At 43.3% G+C, this 22,873-nt stretch overlaps 1 protein-coding gene across 1 annotated transcript; it reads left to right on the top strand.

Annotated features, from left to right (window-relative positions):
* Positions 1 to 16,099: 16,099 nt before the first annotated feature.
* On the top strand, positions 16,100 to 21,260 carry LOC133927394 (CBS domain-containing protein CBSX6). The gene is made up of 2 exons (XM_062373855.1): positions 16,100 to 16,767; positions 20,119 to 21,260. Exons 1-2 carry the CDS (start codon positions 16,445 to 16,447, stop codon positions 21,017 to 21,019), a joined length of 1,224 nt encoding a protein of 407 aa, XP_062229839.1. The 5' UTR covers positions 16,100 to 16,444; the 3' UTR covers positions 21,020 to 21,260.
* Positions 21,261 to 22,873: the final 1,613 nt, after the last annotated feature.

The raw sequence follows: 22,873 nt of genomic DNA, 5'->3' as shown, positions 1-22,873 counted from the left end.
ACTCTTGTAGAACTATGTTCATAGTATAAAAATGATAGAAAACATGAGATTGAAGAGTATAACTAATAATGCTATTGAATATCAGAAATTATAAGACTTCAGTAAATAAAAGACCCAATGCGTAGACTCGAGACCTCAATGATCCGACTAATATCAATAGAACACGACAACTGCAGGGCACCTGATGTGGCCACAGACCATTGGGTGCGGCAATGCCACGCCGAACTTAAAGTAGGATATAAAGCGTGAATAACTTAGCTATCATTCGTCGTTTTAGTCATGCTGAATGATGGAAAATATATATAATAACATTCTACGCCGTAGGGTGAAGCTAGAAATTAAATAATTATGATACCAAATATAGAATCTACAATTAATATTACTTATATAGTTTAATTTACTTTAATGCACATATAGTAAAAAATAAAATAATTACTATAAAAAATTTAATTTATCCTGATACCAGTGCATCAGAGTGCATCTAACTAGGTTCGCCCTGGCAGCAGGGAAGCCCTCGGAGCCAAAAAAAAAAAAAGAAGAAGAGAGATCTCGAATGCTCACTTGGCAGTGAAAGGGCACGGCTTTGGTTCGTTGTCTGTATATATAGTTTGCGTTGTAGCTGACTGAATTCTTAAACTAGGGTGGTAGTGCTCATCAATTCATTCATTTCCGTCAAAAAAGTGCTAAGCATTATATATACTACTCTAGTTGCCTTTCATTTTGTGAACTCTTTATTGGGGGCAAAAACCCTTGTGATTATGTGATGCGTTGATGCTCTCGAAAAAAATATGTATTGGTGAAGAAGCGCAACCAAACAAAGTTGACGGTAGTATGTGGGCTACAAGTTATGCACGACGAGCTTTTGGTATCGCGTTTTAGTGTACTGAATGCACGAGGCCCATAGGTCTTCACTTTCTGGTAGCATGTGAGTACGCCGTCCCGAGAAGAAAAGACACTTTCTGGAGGCCTGATCAAGACGGAGGCCCATTTTCCGCGGCAAAGGCCGAAAAGAGGCCTGGTGTCTAGTGCTGCGCCCACGACTCGGCCGCGCTGCCGTTCCCAAGCCGACGCACGCGCCCGAGCCCGCCCGGCGCTGCTGCCTGCTGCTTAGGAGAGGAGGATCCTTGGGGGCTTGGGGCGCCGGGGTGCGGCCGTGCGGGGCGGGCAAGCGGCGCGCGAGATCTCGAGTCCCGACGAGTCTCATTGGCAGTGCCGCGAGTCTCTTTGAGTCCCGACGAGAGAGCACGCGGGCCAGCCGCGTGGCTGCTGCGGCGCGTATCACGTAACTTGCGCATGTACGAGTGGTGGTGCGGTGTAACAAGTAAATTTTATAGCATACTATTTAGAAAAACTCGGTAAGACTTTATCTACTATTTATTTTTTATTTAATGGATGAATTGAGAAGCAGAGAGGGAGAATGAACACATATCAGCACAAGTAAGAGAATCTTTTGTAGGATCAGTTCCTATAAACTTTGCTTCCACGGTGCGACGCGGCCATCATGATTTCAAGAACCGGATTGAACCCAAGCGTGGATGTGGAGGGGATAGCCGTGGCACGGCCACAGCCAGTCGTTGCCTTTTACTAGATTCTACTGCCGGATATTCCAGGAGTCTGGGTAGATATTTGGGTTTGGTTGACGACGATCATCCGTCCCAGGTACACCATCGGAGTTCGGATCACTGTTAGCAGCGGTAGGGAATTTAGAGGAAGATGGTGGGGATTCATAGAAGAAATAGTTGTCGGCTGAAGAACAGGAGGAGTAGATAGAATGTTCATCTGGTTTTTCATACCCCTTCACCAAGTCTCATCGGCTTATATATTGCCGGTTGCAGCTGGCCTGAGCCCAAAACACTTCTTAAGCTAATCACGAGTCTAATTAACCCATTCACGACCACTCACACGACTATTACCCTTCCTCATTCAAACAGGTTGTTTGTCCTGAGCTGGCTAGCTTGTGTTGTCGGATGGAGTAGCTGCACTGCTGAACAGAGTATCTGCTGCTAACATCTCTCCCTACTTGTAAACCCGCTTGCCCCTAAGCAAGTGCCTGTGGAAAGCGTTGACGCAAAGCTTTAATGTCTTCCCAGATTGCCATATCCTTGGCTATGCCAAACCAATGAATCAAAGCTTGAGCGACAGTCGATGCCCCACGCGTGATCAGTCTGTGGTCCAATACCTACAATGGAATCTGCATACCAGATTGGTCAGTAGGAAGGGATGCAACGACAAAACGCTTGGCACCAATTGCTTTCTTGAGCTGGGAAACGTGAAACACCGATGGATGGAAGAAGAAGTTGAGAGTTCCAACTTGTAAGCCACACTGCCCACCTTGGGCAGAATATGATATGGACCATAAAATCGGAATGCAAGCTTCTGATTGGCGTTGGTTGCCACCGATGGCTACACATACAACTGCAATTTCAGAAAAACTAGATCATCAACTTGAAAAGATAGTTCTGACCTTAGTTTGTCTACCTGATTCTTCATACACTGCTGCGCGCAGGACAAATGTTGCTGAACAAGCTTGGACATCAGCTCATGTTCACGCAGCCACTCCTTTAGATCTATTGATGTACAAGCAGCAGTATCATCAATATCAAAGTGTCTTGGAGAGTACCCATACAATACCTCAAATGGTGATCTTCCGAGAGCTAAATGATAGCATGTGTTATACCAAAATTCTACCAGTGGTAACTAGGAGTACCATTTGCTAGGACAGGCATGCAGGAAACAATGCAAAAATGTTTCTAAACACTGATTTGTGCGCTCGATCTAGCCATCCGTCTGCGGGTGGTAAGAAGTGCTCATGCGCAATAGGGTACCCCGTAAGTCTGAACAACTCTTACCAAAACACACTAGTGAAAATCTTATCTCTATCTGAAATAATAGATTCAGGCATACCGTGTAGCTTGTATATGTTATCTAGGAAAACTCGAGCAACCTTGGCAGCCGTGAATGATGAGATAAGGGCAAAAAGTGAGTATACCTAGAGAACTTATCAACTACCACATGATGCAAGTAGCCAAATTGGATTAGGGCAATCCTTCGATGAAATCCATCGATATAATCTGCCAAGCTTGTTTAGGAAGAGGCAATGGTTGTAGCAACCCTGGGTAACGATATCTGTCAGGCTTTGCTTGCTGGCACACAGTACAAGATGCCACAAACTGCTGATTTTGCGAGTGGAGGTCTCAATGGCTAAGAGCCCTAATTCAATATGGAGTGGCCTTTTTGAGGTTGAGTTCATCTTGAAACCAGCTTCATGCCTTCCCAAAAAACAGCTTCTTGATCTTTCGATAAGTAACATGAAATCTTGAGTGCCCCCAATGGCACTGCCATGCATCGCTAAAATCACCTTCTATTGCAGATGCTTGTTGTTGCCAAGCCACACTCTGCCCTTGTGTCTGATGAGTCCAGACTGTAACCGAAATTTACCAGCGGTAGATGGTGAGATAGCAAGTTTACTTAACACCTGTTGGGCATATGGGTCATCACCATAGCTTTGTACCACCTCTTCTACCCATTGGGGGCTCCAACCCGACATATCCATCAGGGGCACGACAGATGCAGGTCGCCAAGATAGCGCATCGACAACTTTGTTATCGACGCCCTTTTTATACACAATGCAATATTGCAAGCACAACAACTTAGTGAACACCTTCTGCGGCCATTGTGTATGGAGGCGCTGCTCATTCAACTGAACAAAACTTCATTGATCAGCGTAGATCAGAAACTCGGCATGCTATAGATAAGATCTCCATTTCTCAACAGCAATCAATTTGGCTAAATACTATGTTTCGTAAGTCAACGGTCCACGGGTTCGGGGTTCAAGTGCCTTGCTGACAAATGCAAGCGGATGACCTTCCTGTAATAGCAATCATCCACACCATAATCAGAAGCATTGGTCTCAATACCGAAAGGCTTAGAAAAATTAGGGAGCGCTAACACGGGTGTCGAACACAAAGCTTCTTTTACGGTCTGGAATGCTGTTAGGTGATCAGATATCCAAGTGAACACTGCATTTTTCTTAAAGAGATGGAATAGCGGCTGGCTAATTACCCCAAAATTCCTGACGAATTTCCTGCAATAGCCGCTAAGCCCAAGAAGCTGCGCAATTCTTTTGCATTAGCAGGTACATGCCAGAACTTGATAGCGGCAATATTAGTTTCATCAGTGGCCATGCCTTGATTTCTAATCACATGACCCAAATGAGCAATTTTCTGTTTACTGAAGGCACACTTACTAAGCCTGATTTGCCAATGATTTTTCTGTAGCAATTGCAGGAACTCTTCCAAGTGAACCAGATGAGATTCCCATGTGCAGCTGTATATCAAGATATCATCGAAAAATACCAACACGCTCTTGCGATACAAGGGAGCTAGAGTAACATGCATGGCACCATCGAATGTAGCTGGTGTGCCCGCGAGTCAGAATGCCATTACCTTGAACTCGAAGTGGTTGTCGTGTGTTTGGAATGTCATCTTATGCTCCTCTCCTAACGCCAATCGGATCTGATGATAACCAGCACGATGATCTAAATTGGAAAAAAAGCACACCTTTGCAAGTTCATCCAAGAACTCGTCAGTGACAGGCACTGTATAATTGATCTTCATAGTGAGCATTGAGATGCATGTAGTCCACGCAGAAACGCCACGTTCCATCCTTCTTTTTCACCAAAACCACCGAATATGAGAAGGTGTTTGTGCTCGGTTGAATCACCCTGTTCTCCAACATTTCTGTTATCTGATGTTCAATCTCAGTTTTCAGAGTCGAGGCATAGCGATAAGGTTGTACATTCACCGACCGAGCTCCAGGTACTAGAGGAATCACGTGATCACAAGCTCTGGAGGGTGGTATCCAGGTATTTGCTGATCAAGTGCTAAATCTCTTCTGACAGACCAAACACTAACTAATGTTCACTGTCCGGCAATTCAAAAATATGAAGACATGCACGACGGTGCACTCCGACACTTCAGTGAAGAAGCCTTGCAACGTGATTGTCATTCCTTTGTAAGGAATCTGCATCCATTTAAGGTCCCAATTCACTTTCATAGGATTGTAACATGCCAACCAATGCATTCTGACCACCAGATCATAATTTTGTAATGGAAAAATTTTCAGAGTAGACTGAAACTCATGCACATCCAGAAACCACTGAACTTGATGCAATTCTCTGTCACACACCAGAACTTGACCATTGGCTACTTGGACCCGTATTTGCTACTGCATACTCGAGCCTCCTTGTAACTGACCAGTGACTTGACTACTGATGAAAGAGTGGTAGATGCCTGAATCTATCAAAACAAGTAGCTCAAAGTGCTAAATCTTGCCGGCCATTTTCAATGTGCTGGGTGACTGCGCTGCATCGACAGCATTGCCAAAAATTGCCATCAGTGTACCTTCCACCGGATCACCCTCCTGCGATGTGCACTCATTGTCTTCACAATTGAATAGCTCCCATATCTCCTCCATAGTGTGCAACAAAACCGTGGACATGCATCGATGATCGTGGCTCCACTTCTCTGCATATCGCAGACATAGACCCCTGACACGATGGTAGGCACGCAGAGCTTCCATCTTGTCCTTAGGTGTCTGTGCTTTTGTTGCATCTAGACCGTGCCTGTCCTGCGCTGAACTCGAGTACTCCGCCTTGTCGAACTTTGGTGGCGGTGGCAGAGGCAATGGCCCACATGGCAATTGCTTCAAAAAGTATGGTGCATCAGGCTTCTTAAACTTCTTGCGCTTGCTCACATATGCGATTTCCTCCTGCAAAAGAGCCAATGCACAAACAACATCCAAATTCGAACGTCTCTAAACAGCAACAATAGATTTAATGTCATCATGATACTCATCTAGGAATCACATCGTGTTTGTAGGATCGACAATGATGAATAGAGGAGGTGAATATGCGACTTACAAATTAATCACATCGTGTATGTAGGATCGACAATGATGAATAGAGGAGTTGAATGTGTGACTTACAAATTTTTTGTGAAATAGATAACCTACTCTTTATTCACCTAACACTCCTAAGAAACGAACAAACGGAAGGATAAACTTTAGAGAGATAAAACGAGAAAGAGATAAAATATAAACCATAGGCTCTATTCAAGACTATTCCGTGTGTCTTTGAACATAAAAGTTTGAAACTTGAACGAAGAATAAAACAAAGAGACAATCACCGAAAGAAACAACTCCGCCCGGCCTCCTAGATCGTCCGGCACCAAGCACACGCTTAGCCCCATTCATCCGCCATTGACCGTCAAGTTTCATCTATCACCTGCACACCATGAGATAAGCAAACACATTTCTCTAACTCTAACCCCAATTAGTCCATAATCAAAATGCTCAAACCAAGCTTAAGCAATCCAGAACTCAACAAACCAAATCAACAACTTTGTTAATCACTCATCACATATAAACCAAGACACATTTCAACTTGGTTTCTCAATCTCCCCCTTGATGAGTGCATTGACAACACCTCAAAATGCAAAGATTTTGGTTTGAAGAAGATAGGCTCATCCAAGTAACCAAAAACTTAAGAAAGAGTAAAAACATGCCACTTAGTATAAGGGAGGTTGTAAAAGGCCTAAGAGAGGTAAAGACAATTCAAAAACCTCAAAAGAGTAACAACAACTCAAAAACATAAAATCAAATGCCCCCTCCCCCCTTAATAATGCACATTTTTGCAAGTAGACTCACGGATGGGATAGGATCTCCAGAACGACGGGTCAAGTGGATGATTTTGCAGATAGACTCACGAAGCGCAGGGACAGGACGGCTTGAACCACATTAGGGAAGCAGTTCCGGTGGTCAAGAGACGAAGGCGATGGTGGCACGAGCTTTGGCAAAGGTAGGTAGTTCTATTAGTGGGCTTGGGTGAGGCTGGACGGTACTGGAACGACGTGGTGGCGAGATAGACCGAGGGTGGCGCTAATGGCGGCGGCGACGATTGAATCTAGGCGAGATGCATTGGATTCGATGACTTGCTTGATGGGAAAACACGAGGAGATCACGGGAGACATATATAGGCAGGCGGAGGCTTGGGACAGGCCAAAATGAGTTTAGGTTTTTCTTTGATTTTTAGGAATGTTCAGAAAATGAAATAAACAAGTAGAATCCAAATAAAACACAAATTGAAGCCTAACAGTTCTATAAAATCTGATAAGCCTTTGAAAACATTTAGAAGCCAAATAAAAATATTTTTAACTATGAAAACATTTGATATTTTAAAATTAAATATAGCTCAAATAAATCCTAAATGAGCTAGACTAAAATTCAAGAAAATCCAGAGAAACTCAAAAATAAAACCTTATATGCCTATTTCTAGCATGAATACATAGGAACAAATTTAGAAAATATGTTTTTCCTATTCCAATTTTAATCTATAATCAAATCTTGATTTTTTTTAAAAAATTAAGAAAATTGAAAATTAGAATGTGACACTCTGCCCTTCCACGAATCTACCACCACCGCCCGACTGCCCCTCCGCTCTTAGTTGCCCCTCTGTGCCCAGCCACACCGCCACCTCCCGGCCGCCCCCTCCACCGTTCATCCGCCTCCTCAGCTCCTCCTTTATCCTACTGGGTTTCGAAGGTTTTCACTTTAAGTTTCGCGACGGGTGAATTTTGGCTAAATCTGCACACCCGTTGCTATCCCTCACTGTTGGACGGAATATCTGAGCTGCTAACAATCACATACCCTGCGTCTACCACTGTCATCCTGCACATGCTGCCATCTCACCGCTACCTTTGCCTCCAACCAAAACATTCAGGTTAGGTCAGTTGGCATACCGAATAAGAAACTCCCAAGCTTGTTTGTTTCTATTTTTTTAACGAACCGGCGTTACAGCTGCCAGTTATATTAATAGATAAGAAGGCCCGATGGGCCACAGTACAGCCGAAAACGACAAGACATGACAAAAAATGTCTGGACCTCAAAAAAACCGAGATCCGCTTTGTCGTTAACTTTCTGAATGATTATGTGGGGCGCTGCTCTTTCTGTCAAAGTCCTTTATTAGGTTCTCTCCAAATCTCTTAACAGGCTAATGCCCTGTTTGTTTACATTTAGATTGTAGATTCTAAATTGTATATTGTGGATTCTGTAAATAAATAGTTAGATTTTGAAAATAAGTTTTGTAAATATATATCTGAATTATGGTATAAACTATAATCTACTCAAGTTGAACTTCTACAATTTATAATCCACAATTTAAAATCAAGAATATAAAGGAAACAAAATTGACCTAAAATGATGAGGGTTTTGAGCCCACGTCTGGGTGAGTTCTGGCTGTTTGCCAGGTTGGTCCATCACCTGTTGCGTTGTTGCTGAGCGCGGCCTTGTTTGTTTCCTGACGAAGAAGGGCGTGCTGGTCGCGGGAGTTCTGGTTGGTCCCTCCACATGTCCATGAAAAGTCAGCACAGCCGAAAGGCGTCCTTTCGGCGCTCCGCGAGGCGGCTTTTGTAGAAACCTGGTCACCATGCAATGCATTCCTTAGATCAAGATGCCGTTTTGCCACCAAACCGGGCTGCAATCATCGCTACTCTAACGACGAACTAGTTCCTCCCGTGTTCTGACTTCTGATTGGTGAAGGATAAGAGTAAGCTTTTGCGACCAACTAACTCGTAAACGATTGAGCCTAGCAACAAACTAAACTGGACGGATTTGCGATCGTACAAAAGATAAAATTGATAGCTGTTTCGGCTGGTGGAAAACGACGAACATAACGTATAGAACGCTCGTTCACTTCCAAGCACTCCATTACTTGCACGGACTGAAAGTTTTTTTTTTTGGCGAGTTTTGTTTCTTTCGTAAAGTGCTTTTTGTTATTTTCAGTGCTCTGACCATTTTTTTTTCTATTCACAAAAAGATTCTCTAATTTTTTTCACCTTGAGATTCCCTCTTTCTATTCATAAATTCCTTTAAAGAGAAAATAAATAACATAAAAATAAAGAAGAAGTGAATCAAGAAGAAAATAAAATGAAGAAAATATTATTAGAGATAGATCTTACAATCTTTCTTCAACCTCTTGTTCTCTGTTTTGTCTCCAGCGACGACGTTCTCCCTGTTACGCTCCAGCAACGCTGTTTGTCTTTCCCTGCTCGCACTCTTCCATCTTCGGCAGCTCCCCTCCGGATGTGCCATTGCCATCCGCGCCGAGCTAACCCGGTGGTGCATGGCCGTTGATTTCTCTCTCCCGCCACCAGCGCCACCATGCTTGGAGGCGCCCCGTCATCTCCCTGCCCCGCCCACCGCCGTAGTCTGGCCGACCTCCTCCCAAGACCTTTCATCTAAGCCTGGGAACCGACGAACCCCTTCGGAAGCCAGACACCTCACCGCTAACTTCGCCGGCTGCCTGCGATTTCCAGTACACTTAGGAAACACGATTTTTGCCTCTAATCAATTTGTAGCTCCTTTTCGAGATCAAATTATATTCAGTCTTCATAAGTCGCATTGGCTATATTAACTTGTGTAGTACGTTGTGCCTGTACGGTACTACTGTTTTTTCTTCTGCTACTGCAAAGTGGAGCGCGCCACCAAACGATTTGCCGGTGACATATTCTCACTGCACCATGACCTGTCACCGTACAGCGACAGATACTAATGGGAACACAAAAGGAAAACGAATAAACGATAGATTTTGCAAAGAAACGCAAGCACGAGTTTTGCACCAGGAGTTTCAGTAGTACTAGATGTTGATGCCATGTGCCGGTGGATAAGAACATGCTAACATGCATCTGCCCTACACAATTGTCCTACCGGTGCTAACGTCGAAGCAAACGACATAGCTATTGCGCAGATGCAGATGCAATCTTGAAAATAACTAAAACAAGAATGCAGTTTCTGCCCTTGGATCGGGCTATATTTGCCACTGGTATGCTACGACTCGTCTACGTCGCAACAGTGTACGAACTCGAAAGCATTCTCCAAGGCCTAGCTTCCACTTCCAATTCCGAACGAGGTTGATAAAGAATGGCAGATGATCGAGAGCGAAGAATACGAGTCGCTGACAAGAAAACGGAGAAGGATTCCAGTAAAAAGCGAAGAAAACGAAGGGAGTTAATGACTGGAGTTCGCAGAAACGTACAACAACTTCACGAAGCAAGAAAAGCGACGGCTCCAGAATTGTGTGGCGTGAACTGCTAATCAACTATCGTCAAGTCCTTAATCAGATCAAGATTCACTTATTCCACATAGATTATCAAAAATTGCCTTTTGTCGTCAGAGGACGTCTAATCATTAGGTACTATTGCTCGCTTACTTTCCTTAATCACTCCAAACAATGCACATCAGCTACTTAGAGTAGCCACAGCTTGAGCTTGAAAACGGTGTTTGAAGGAATATTCCCTATCAGGCACCAAAGCTCATCACTATAGGTGCTGGTGATTGAAAAAAAAGCTAGCGCCGGAGCAACTACATGCACCGGTGCCAGATAAATATAAAATGATTTTTCGTCTAGCAGCTGAAGAATGGTCGTTGGTCTCATTTACTTATCAACGGTCACAGAGACCGGTCTCATAAAACTCCGGTATAAATTCATACAACCAATGAAGAACACATAGCTACATCATGTAGACATGGAGAACTCTTCACCAAGTTTCACAAATTTGCTCAACTCTAACACTAGTTCTGATCCAAATGATCCAAACCTACAACATTAGCTCAATTTTCATCCACACCACTATTCCATGAAGTATCCACCCCCATAGATGCCCTCGAATTTCCATGGTTACCCACACAATTTCAATCCCTTTGGAGGCCAATCAAGCTATCAAGACTTCTCTTCCACACCAACAAGCTATCATGGAGGTCTCAGTATGGAAAACTACCTACAGTGAGTGATTGGTGCCTTTGCAGTCAACGGTCCATCATATGTAGTTGGATCCATGGCTTTCTTTGGAGCTAGTGGAGGCAGCAGTTCATGAGTTGATGAGAGCAGCCTGATTGCTTCAGCTTCTCTAGTGTCCGGAGCGCAGCCAACACCCAAAGTCCTGTAATTCAGATTGCAGGGGAGAGTGAGAGAAGCTCATATGATAATGAAAAGAAATCAGGGCCTCAACTTTGGACTGAAGAGCAGAACCTACGGTTAGTAAGTTCTTAGTTAAAAAATTCAAATGATTCAGTTCAAGGCAATTCAAAGAAGTATGAGCGCTATTGGAAGGAAGTTGCAGATGAATACAACATGCATACACCCAAAGAGCAAAGAAGAAGAACAACACAACGCGAAAATCATTGGACCAAGACTATCCCTTTAGTAAACAAGTTTAATGGAATCTACAATGAGATGAAGAGAACATATGCTAGCGGCCAATCTGAAGATCAGCTCATGGAGAAAGTTCGTGCAAAGTACATGTCAGTTGCGAAAAAGAAAAGGTCATTTCCCTTTGAACATTAGTGGAGGCAGGTGAAAGACCAACCTAAATGGGGTACAGCTTACCCACTTGAAGAAATGTACAAGAGAGCTAGGCTAAATGAATCAGAAGGTTACACTTGTTCAATTTAAGACACTGATACTCTTAGACCACCGGGACAGAAGTTAGCGAAAGCCAAAAGGAAGGGCAAAGTGAAAGGGAAGTCACAATTTTCAGAAGGCAACAGCTTTATAGATGAAAATTTGCAGCAATTCAATGAACTTCAAATGCAGAAGTCGATTGTTGCAGAAAAAATGGCTGATGCCGCACTTGTTCAAGCTGAAGCTGACAAAGAAATGGTTGCAGCTGAGAAAGAGAAGGCAAAGAATGAAAAATTGAAAAAGTACCTACAACTAATTGATAAAGATATTTCAGATTTTGATGAAATTGCAAAGGCACGATATGAACAAGTGGTGGCTTACTTAGCTGGAGAGTTTTTTCTTTGAGAAGCTTAATTTGTACTTTACTACTTATTGTGTTGCTAGAAGTAGGTTTCCAGTCTCCAGTTTAATTTGTACTTTACTACTTATTCTGTTGATGATTATGTATGTGAATTGTATGGAATGAACATTTCTGTCTTTTTTTCTAAATTCATACATTAGATTGCATTTACTAGGGCACATTTAATAGAGCAGTTGAGAGTTAGCTGTTGGGAAAATATTTAATGGGGCAGTTAAGAGCTAGCTGTTGAAAACTCCCCTATATATATAGAGGATTCAGTCCACCACGTCCAGACCACTTCTAAACATATTTTCCACTATACTATTTCAGCCAGCAAACTATAGAACCAAACTCCTAGACTAATGTCCCTGAAGATCAGGTTGGTAACATCCAAGAGTTTTTTTTGGATTTAATCAATGATCCAATGGAAGCTCAAATCGAGGCACAAATTCGAGCTCAGGTTGAGGCAAATTTTGGTCAAGAATATCTAAGAAGCCCCACAAGTAAAGACATCCAACAATTACTTCATATAGGTCAAGCTCGTTGTTTTCCTGGCATATTGGGAAGCCTAGATTACATGCATTGGGATTGAAAAAGTTTTCCAGTGGCATGACAAAGGTAGTAAACCCGTAGGCATCAAAGAGTATCCACCGTCATGCTAGAAGTTGTTGCTTCACATGACCTTTGGATATGGCATGCATTTTTCGGTGTTCCCAGGTCAAACAATGACATCAATGTCCTAAACCGGTCACCTTTGTTCACTGAAGTAATGCAAGCAAGAGCTCCAGAGATTCATTTTACTATCAATGGGAATGAATACAACATGGGGTACTACCTAGTAGATGGTATTTATCCAGAGTAGGCTACATTTGTGAAAATAATCCCATTGCCTCAATGTGAGAAAGACAAATTGTTTATGGAACATCAAGAAGGAGCAAGAAAAGACGTCAAACATGCATTTGGTATTTTGCAAGCTTGCTTTGCCATTTTGCGTAACCCGGCACACATGTGGCAAATGCGATCACTTGCTGATATCATGTATGCATGTATTATACTGCATAATATGGTTGTGGAGGATGAAAGGTATTCTTACAGAGTTCAGTATGACCACGACTATCAGAGCGAGTATGACTAGGACAGCTCATCTACACCATTAGCTGGATACGAACATGGACTAATTCATGGATTTTCCAGGGTACTGTAGGTAGAAGAAGATATTCGAGATCGAGATATGCATTGTCATCTCAAGGAGGACTTGGTTGAGCATATATGGCAGAAATTTGGAGGAGCGTCATCTTTTGAAGGAGGAGATCAAGCTTAGCAGCATTTAGTTTGTGTGCATTTTATCATGGTCCAAGTGTAATGAATTAGTTTATATTTCTACTTTCATCTCATGCATTCCATTGTTTGTTTGTACTTAACTTATTCAATTTAATCTCATGCATTTCATTACTGGTGCAAGAATCGTCTTATTTAAAACCTCAAATCGATAAAAAAAAAATCAAAATTCAAACTACTTATTAAGAACCCCAAAAGAATCAACACAAACCTGAGCGCTACTTCTTCATGGACTGTATCGAGTCTCGAGGATCTTGATGGGCTGGGGGAGGAGCAGCAAGGCATCGCATTCATGGCGCTCTCACATGCCTCAGCTGGTTGTCTGGCACCTCCCCGTGGCACTAGACTCCACCTCCTTCGTCCCCATGGCAGCGCCTTCTGCAGTCTGGATCGTTCCATGGTAGCGCCCTTCCCGTGATTCTATCTCTGCATTTCGTTCCCATCGAGTGGCCTTCACTAGGCACCAGGCATAACGCCTCCTTCCGATTTCACCAGATCCATGAGAGAGAAGTGATATGGGATCAAGATTTGGGGAAAGCGACCTCAATTTTGTGGGAGGTGCAGAGATCAATTTCCTGATGAGGGAAGAAAGCAAAGGAGAAGGAAAATTTTCTTGCGCAAAGGCAGGGGAGGGATGAAGCGGTGGTTGAGAAGACCTGTATTTTTTTTTATTTCACATTGGGCCCACACTGCATGTGGTGTCGAAACTACACGCTATGAGGTATGTTAAAGCACCTGGTAGATGTGGCGGAAAGAGAAAACTGCAAGCTCCATCTACTATGCATCAGATTTTGACACACGTAGTGGAGAGAGAATGAGAAGACACAAAAGTTGACTACTAATCAGTAGACAGTCTATTCATGCACTCCAACACGCTTGCAACTTATTACACGTGTGTCCATATTAAAATTGGAGGGTGTGTTATAAATAGGGTGTTTTTTTTAAGTTTATCGGTTGTGCTATCTATAAGTGATAGGGATAATTCTTAAATACCATAATTAACTATATTCTTATATACAACTAGTAACGACATACATTGAATCAATTCATGATATATAGTAATTTAAAGAAGTAAAAAAAAATAGTATAACAAAAGAGAGATTTGAATACACGAAATTCATAACATGATTATTATTGAAGTATAAGTAAATTGCTCATATTTCCTTGCAACTTAAGCTTTTAAGTAAATTAGTTGGTGCATGCAACTCAATATGGTATCAAGGGAAGATATCTCGAGTTCGAATCCTGATGGTCACAATTAAACAATAATTTGCAGCCGACTCCTATTTTCTCGTCTAAGGCCTGAGAGAGACTCTACGTGAGAGAAAATGTTGAAATATAAGTGAATTACTCATCTTTATCTATCAGCATAGGTTTTGGGGTAAACTAGTTGGTGCATGTAGCTTAATAATTATGTAATTTTAAGAGGGAGGAGAATGAATTTTAGGAGGAAGGAGAATGACGAGTACTTGGACAGGAGGGTGAAGGGGACTGTATCATCCATAGTTATCTGTCTGTAGCAATGCTGTGAGGAGAATCGAGATGATGATCGATTTGTGAGGGGATGAAAATAATTATTGCATAGTACATTTATGTAAAGATAGCACGATAGAGGCAGCCTCTATGGTAGATGGCGGTAGAGGCGACATGCGGGCAGCTACGCACCCTCTCCAGAAAGTTGGTGGTGTAGGTGAAGTACGGGAGACGGCGCACCATCTGGAGAAATCCAGTAGTGAATATATGAAAGTCAAATATTAGATGTCTAGGTATGAAATACAAATAATGGAAGATTGAATGTATTTTTGGAATACATAGAAGATAAATATTGGATGTCTAATTATAGAAGACAAATAATGGGAGATTAAATATATTTTTGAAAGGAGAAACATGGTTTAACTTTGCACGGTGACCGTTTGATCAACTCGGATGGACGGTGGATATCGGGGTCGGATCTGCCAAAACTTGTGCATTTTATAGGACTAGCAACTGCACACGTGTTTCATACATATGAAATCAATACATGATATAGCAATTCAAATAAGTAAAAGAATATAGCATAACAAAAAAGAGATTGCGTACACAAATTTCACAATATGATTATGTAATTTTAGGAGGAAGAAGAATGACGAGTACCTGGATAAGAGGGTAGAGGGGACCGTATTGTCTAGAGTTGGCCATCCGTAGCAACACTGTGAGAAGGATCAAGATGCTGACCGATTTATGAGGAGATATAAATAATTATCACACAATATATTGATGTAAAAATAGTGTGACGGAGGCGACTTCCGTGGTAAACAACGGTGGAGTCAACTTGCGGGCGATAACACACTCTCCAAAAAGCTAGCGTTGTAGGCAAAGTGAGAGAGACGACACACCTTTGGAGAAATCCGATGGTAAATATATGGAATGCAAATGGTGAACATCTTACATATGAAAGGTAAATAATAGGACATTAAATATATTTTGAGAAGCAAAAATGTAACTCAACTCTACCTGGTGACTGTTTTTCAACTCGGATAAACAGTAAAATCAATTAGACCAATCATAACTCATAAAAGCTAGCTGTATTTTAGATGCTTTTAATCACATACGAGTGTCCCAAATCTTAAAACATAGAGCTAATTTAAGGTTAAGAGATTATTTGGTAGAGCTCTTTATCATTTTTCAGAGTGAAATTAGTAAAAAAATCTGTTAAATGATAGTTTACAGTTTTTAGTTTTTATAGTGATTTTATTGAAATAATTTTCTAAAATAAACTAGATACTGAGAACTGAAAAAAGTAGATTCATCTGATTCACTCTCCTGTAAAATCATTTTCTTTCTAATTTTTTTTTCTTAAAAATCATTTTTACGAGAGAATTTCCTAGAAAATTTATATAAAAAGAGCTGTGCCAAACCGTCCCTGCCCCCGCATTAGTTTCCCATCCATCCTTTGTCAGCCTCTCCCCTACCTCCGCGAAGCGCTCGGCCGGGTGGGTCTCTATCTCGTCCCGCTCGCATCGCTCCGCCCCACCCATCGTTCATCAGCGCGCAGCACTCCTCAGATTCAGGCGACTTCAATCCCGTCTGCTTCCTCACTTTAATGGGCTTTTCCTCCCACCGACATGGCCGGCGATCCCAGCACCCGCGCCGCCGGTGACCGCTCCCCCTCCTCCTCCTTGTTTGCCGGGGGCGGGCTCGGCCTCGGCCCCTCCAGCCTCTTCCTCCACCTGCTCCTCCTCCACTCGCTCTTATAGCCCCGCCACCCGGCCATGGCCGCCGTGTTCTTCCACCACGTCGTAGGCGACCTCACCGTGGGCAAGCCGGAGGTCGCCGAGCTGCACGACACCGACACGCTCGAAGACGCCGCGCGAGCCATCGCGGCCAGCCCAGAGGGCGCCGTGCCCGTCTGGCGCCCGCGGGCGGCGCCGGACGAGCCGCCTTCGGGGGCGAGGTTCATCGGGATGATCTCCGCGCTCGACATCTCCGCGTTCTTGGCCGCTTCCGGCGCCGGGGACCGGGCCATGCACGCGGTGGTCGCCGAGGTAGTGCAGCACAACCCCGGGCTACTAAGGGAGATCGATCCGGGCACGAGGTGAGGTCTCTGAGCCGCTGCTATCCGATCGCGCCCATCTGGCCGTAAAGTTCGGTTTGGGTTCGTGTTTAGACTTATCCACTACCAAAGATGGGATCTTGATTGCCTATCTCTTGAATCTAACCATATTCCAATTGTTGAACTGATCGATACGTGTGTGCGATTTCGTGTGTTTTCGTTGATCCGTGAGCGTAGTGGAATCTTCCCGCGATATGACTGCTAAATTGTGTCCAACAAGTAGTACCTTTGATGTGTTCTGTTGGCATCTCTCAACGGAGCGATTCCACGTCGTTGGCGGCGGTAGTTCTAGTCTTCTAGTTTATTACTGTGGTTTGTGCTCAGCTGCATCCATCCCTGCTTTTTACTGCTGCTTCGTGAGCATTTTATTAATGGGCAAAATAGCCCTCATAGCACTCCCTGAGATGCAGTTTCCCCCTGTACCATTATTTTTTCTTTCCTTGCAAAAATAGCACTCGGTTTCAACGGAGAGTTCCTCCGTCTAGCCCTCGCCCTCACGCAACAATATTTACGTCGGTCGAACAGAAAAAGTCGGGACGCGAGAAAACACCCGCTTCCTACAAGCCCAGGTCCAGTCACTAGAAGCCGGTCTGGATCCCTGACCCCAGGGAAGGATTGAATTTGTGAGATTCAATAGGATAGTAGCATTGAATTTTGTAAGAGCCAGTGTGTAAGCTAGAGTTCTTGTATGTGCTTTATCTCACATCGCACATTTTGCTACTGTCTGTTTTCCTGGGCATTTTTTTGAAGTTCCGAACAAGTTTAGTGTGTAAGATAATGTTCTGTACAATGTTCTGAAGTTCTTGTTAAATTTCTGCTGATGTCTGTTTTCTTGTTAAAATTTGGGTCCTATTTTCAGAATAATCGGCTGCCTGAACTTGTGCCGTTGCTTTGCTTTTGCTGGGCGTTTTGTTTTGTTTAAATATGGGTCATATTATGTTCGCACTTGATCAGGGAAGATGGAAGAAGCAGAAAACGTGAAAAGTTAATGTAGTGCTAGCCGGAGCAATGGCTCATAGCAATCAGATGCTATTTTTGCAAGGTAGCAAAGAATAATGGTACAAGAGGAAAGTGCATGTCAGGGAGTGCTATGAGGGCTATTTTGCCTTATTTATGTGATCTGGTGGTTGATATTTGTATTTACGTATCTTAGTAGTTTTACTTCTGGAGAAAGATGTGGGCAAAGGTTGTTCCTATCCCATCTGATTTTTTTAGAGATCACATGGGTTTGTGGTTAGATTACTCTTGCAAATGGATTGGTAGGTTCCCTTTGTAGAATGCAAATGCTAATTGCCTACCTTGCTCTTGTTACCATGAATTTTGAGGGTGAAACCAAAAAAGGATTGACGTGATATGATAAAATGTCTTTAAGACAGCGACTCTAATATGCCTCTTTTCTTTTCCCTTTTTTTACTTGGTTTGTGCGACCTTGGGGTTGATGCTTATGTGCTAAAAGGAATGCAGATGTCTTAACCTGTTCTTCCATTTTGTTCCGTATAAGTTGGTGCCTTGGTGGCCATGTGTAATGGAATCACTATTGCTACGAAGGAATTTCATATGGAAAAATGCAGCAAACTAGAATTTCCTTGGCTTTAGTATGCTAGAGCACGTACATCTGCTACCCCTTGAGTTAGGTGCTAAGGGTAGTTATCTAGCATCATCTCTCTCTCTCTTAGCAGCTTCTACTTTATCCCTTAGCACTAAGATAATTTAAAGTATTTAATTTTGTTACTAAAATAATGTTAGCATCAATATGAAACCTTAGCATCCATTTCTACATCCTGGTCCTAACTCATTTCTCTCTCTCTTGACATCTCCCTAGCACCAATGGATGTACGATATGTTGTCCCTGCATAGATGTGGGAAGCTTTCCTTTGATACTTGATACCCAAAGCAAAGTAACGCTTGCAAAGGCAAACTGCCGCCTTAATTATCATTATAAATGTAATGTAGAAATCATTTGTCCACTAAAAATATTATTTAGCCAATTGTAGAGAAAGTTATAACTCGTTGGACTACAAATAACCCAGATTTGATAGGTTATCGCCATCTATGCATCTTAGTTGTTGCTCCCCTAGTTCGTAAGATCGCAGGATAGTGTTGTATACTCCTTGCTTCCAGGATTATAATGAATTTTCCAATAGTTAGTTAGTTCCATTGTTTTCCAGTGTGGTTTTTGTCTTCTCTATTAACTTTTATGACTTCTATGTTTTAGCCAAACAGTTAAAGACACTGTAATAACTTGCTCGTCTTGCTTTAAGTATGGACTATGAACTTGCATTTGTGCTTGTACCTGCACATATTTTATTTCTTGCATTGGTAAATTGACATGGCATGCTTTGGATTTTCTGACTTCTGAAGTAATATCTCCGGAGCAAACTGATGACTGAGGGGCGTTGGAACGGCCTCATGAGAAAAAAACTACAGTTACCAGCCTCACATATACAATCATCTATTTCTTTTTTCCTGCTTCATTTGTCTGTCTATTAAGTAGTTGACTTACTCTACTTGCCTGTTGATTTTCAATTACACAGTTATTAGCTGAAAATTAATGCTATCATGTTTGCTTGCTGACATTTGGGATGAGCTTATATATTTTATCTTAGTTACAGTAAATTTACTTTTTAGTGAAAAATAACGATAGTGCATGTTGGTTGCAACAAATGTATAAAAGTGGATCTGAATAAATTTAAGTATAATAACTCGACAGTAGCAACAAATTGTTGGTACCCCAATGGTCTGGTGCTGAGCTGTGCAATTTTCTTCATTGAACGTAAGACAACAGTTTCATATTGTAATATGATGATGTGATCAACCCCAGTTGCAAGCATTTTGTTCCATACTTAACAAGCCATATGATTTTCAAGTGGCACAGAACTTGTCTTTCTGATTCTGTTTGTGATAAGAGGGAACAAAGTGGGTGTCGCAATGCAATGTCAGAATTAGGAAGGTAACATTTTACAATTGTGTGGAAGCTGTATAGGTTGTTAACTGATACATGAGAGAAAACAGTCATTTAAATACATGAGTCCACTCATGAGTCCATGACTCATGCAAGGCAGTCCAATCATGCCTAAGAATGATTTGGAAATACCCAGAATTGGCACATGGTTCAGATTCTCACAACTGATAAAATAGTTATATTACCGTGGAAAAAAACCTTCTGAATGTGTATATGAACTAAGCCTGAATTTGCTGTGATGTTTTATCTGTTTCAGATTATCATACTTCCCTGCATCTTTGGTTGTTTACCTTCCTAAGAATTACATCCTTTTCAAATGTACTGTGGCATGTGCCACCTGTTACTCAAATAAGGTTCTTTTGTCTTGCAAGGTTGATCGACGCACTGGAGCTGATGAGGCATGGAGTGAAGCGCTTCCTTGTTCGCAAGAGCGGGACCTGGACAGGCATTACCAAGCGGTTTTCATTGCTTTACAATGGCAAATGGCTGAAGAACATGGAATCAACATCTCCAAGCGCAGCCAGCAGCAGCAGGCAGCTGCCCTCATTTACCAATTCCGCATACAAGTTTTGTTGCCTCTCAAGGGAAGATGTTCTCCGGTTCCTTATTGGATGCCTTGGTGCTCTTGCTCCCATTCCACTGACTCAAATATCTTCTCTTGGAGCCATCAATCCACACTACTGTCACGTAGAAGCATCTGCGCCCGCCATGGAAGCAATTCAGAAGATCCCTCAAGACCCATGCGCCGTTGCTGTAGTCGAGACAACGCCAAATGGAATTCGCAAGATACTTGGAGACATCTCTACTTACAAACTGTGGAAATGTGACTATGTTTCAGCTGCATGGGCACTGAGGAACCTTTCAGCTGGGCAGTTTGTCATCGGTGCCGATGAAAACATGTCAACGCCCATCTCAGCTGTCCCAGAGCCTCCCATCAGCTCATCACCGGTGGAAGAGATCGGACCCAGACCCTCGCCCAGGGCGAAGAAGTTCAGCAGCAGGAGCATCGGGTTCCTGAACAGCCAGGTGAACCAGATGGTGGTCGGGCGGACGAGGAGTATGTACCACCGGGGCAGGAGCATGCCACTGATGTGCAAGAGCACGAGCTCCCTTGCGGCGGTCATGGCTCAGATGCTATCCCACCGGGCCACACACGTCTGGGTGACGGACCCGGAGTCGGAGGAGGACGGCATCCTCGTCGGCGTGGTGGGCTACACCGAAATCTTCAACGCCGTTACGAGGAGTGCTCTTCCTAGTCCGACAACATCTTGATGCACTGCACTGTATTGTACAATAGGGGGAGTGTACTTGGTTGATCCGTTGGTGGTTGGCCCCAGTGCGTGCCCTGCTGCACTCAACTGCACACGTAGTTGGGTTGATTTGTTCGTTTGTCTCGAGAGTTTATGAGGTTTTTGGTGATGTGCGTAGCATAAAACTTGGTGGTATATTGTTGCATTCGTTGTGGACGGTTCAAATAAAGATTCGGGCTTTGCCTGGGAGTCTATTTTGCATTCGTTGTGGACGTGTTCATGTGCATGCATTCTTGCATCTGATATAGTCCTAGATGTAGGCTATTATACCTGTTAGTGTTTATGTTTATCACGGCTTTCGCCTCCCCTAGCAAAAACAAAAAAGACAAGGAGAGGAGTAATTTGGGCCGTTCTTCTCAGGGGTCTGTTGTTCTCGGCCTGCAAAGATTGGCCGTTGGTTTAGTTGTTGGTTTCATCTCTCTGCGCGCGAGCAATTGTGAATTTCTGATTATCACCGGACACATTCCTTTGTAGTGCCACGTTCAAGCTAAAAACAGCAAGAGCAAGTCAAGCAGTGACAGATGATGGTCGATCAAAATAGCTGGTATCGTACAACATAGCACAGTAGGTCGGACTTTAGGCCGTTAAAAACATGTATAATGAGTTTTTATTTATGCCACGTCACATGTGGTGGGTGTTTATAGTGAGGACATGTGCTTAAGTTTACTTTAGGTGCTTAAAATGTGCTAACAAGATAGTTGAATCTTTTCCATAAGAACCTTGCATTACAACTTCGCTCCCCATGTTCACCGGTCGCCAGCAGGGTACGGTTCAAGACAAGTAGTTTTAGTCAATGCAGGAGTTGGAGACGCCAAGGCGCATTCGCCGACGCGACAGAGCAACCAGATGGCAGAGCCAGAGCAGCGTGTCCTACATGCACAGTCCAACGCACTGCGCTGCGTGCCAACCGGCAGCGGCAAGGAATCGAATCATTCCCGCGCACGCCGAGTATTTTTCTCGCCCTCCTCCCCGTCGCCGCCAGCCTCGGTATCATCGAGACACATCGACGGCTCCCGCGTAAAACCAAGCGGGCTTTTTGGCCCTTTTGCTGCTGTGCCACGACGCACACGAGCACGCGGCGCATCCCCCGCAAGGCTGCCGAGTGCCGACGGGCGGGCAGCGGGCTCGACCAGCACACTTGTCACCCTGGCGCGCCGGGACGGGAGGCTCCTCACCGCCTCGTCTCCACCGGTGGCAGCTGTAACGCGCGTGCCTGCCGCTTGCGGCAGGAGACGTACGCGGCCTTGGCGGGGCGCCTCCCGCCGCGTGCCACCTACTGCCGCACGTTGAAGTGAGACGTGGCGTGGCCCGTGGGTTGAAGCAGGGCGGTTGGATTTAATTTTTTTTATGGTGATATGTTTTTATTTTTTAACTTAGTTATTAAATTAGATGATAGATAATATAAATAAAATATTATAAGAATCTTTCTGAACAAAGTTTTATAGAATTTGTTTCTAAGAAAGGTTAGCGTGAATCTGATCCACTGACTTTACTGCTGCATGAAATCAACTAACTTTATCTTGCTGTAAGCCGTTGATCGGAAATAGATGGATTAGAGGCATCACATTTGCCTTTCGGAGATCTTAGCCAAAAAGTGATCGCGCAAGAACTCTAGATACAATCCCACCCACCTTGTTTTCTCGTTCACTCCTTTCTGCGATTTTTTCCTACTAGGCTAATTCGTCGCATATTAGTTTGCATCTAGTCGCACGTTACTCGATTACCACAAATAGGTTTTGTAGAGGAGATAACTAGCGCGAAAGTAAGGTCAGGTGCAACCATAAAAATACTTTTTTGTTTCAAGACACTGAACTGA

This window comes from Phragmites australis, chromosome 1 (assembly GCF_958298935.1).
Source record: "Phragmites australis chromosome 1, lpPhrAust1.1, whole genome shotgun sequence".
Taxonomy (NCBI): Eukaryota; Viridiplantae; Streptophyta; class Magnoliopsida; order Poales; family Poaceae; genus Phragmites; species Phragmites australis.
The sequence above is the reverse complement of the archived record's forward strand: the minus strand, read 5'-3'. Positions and strand labels throughout refer to the sequence as shown.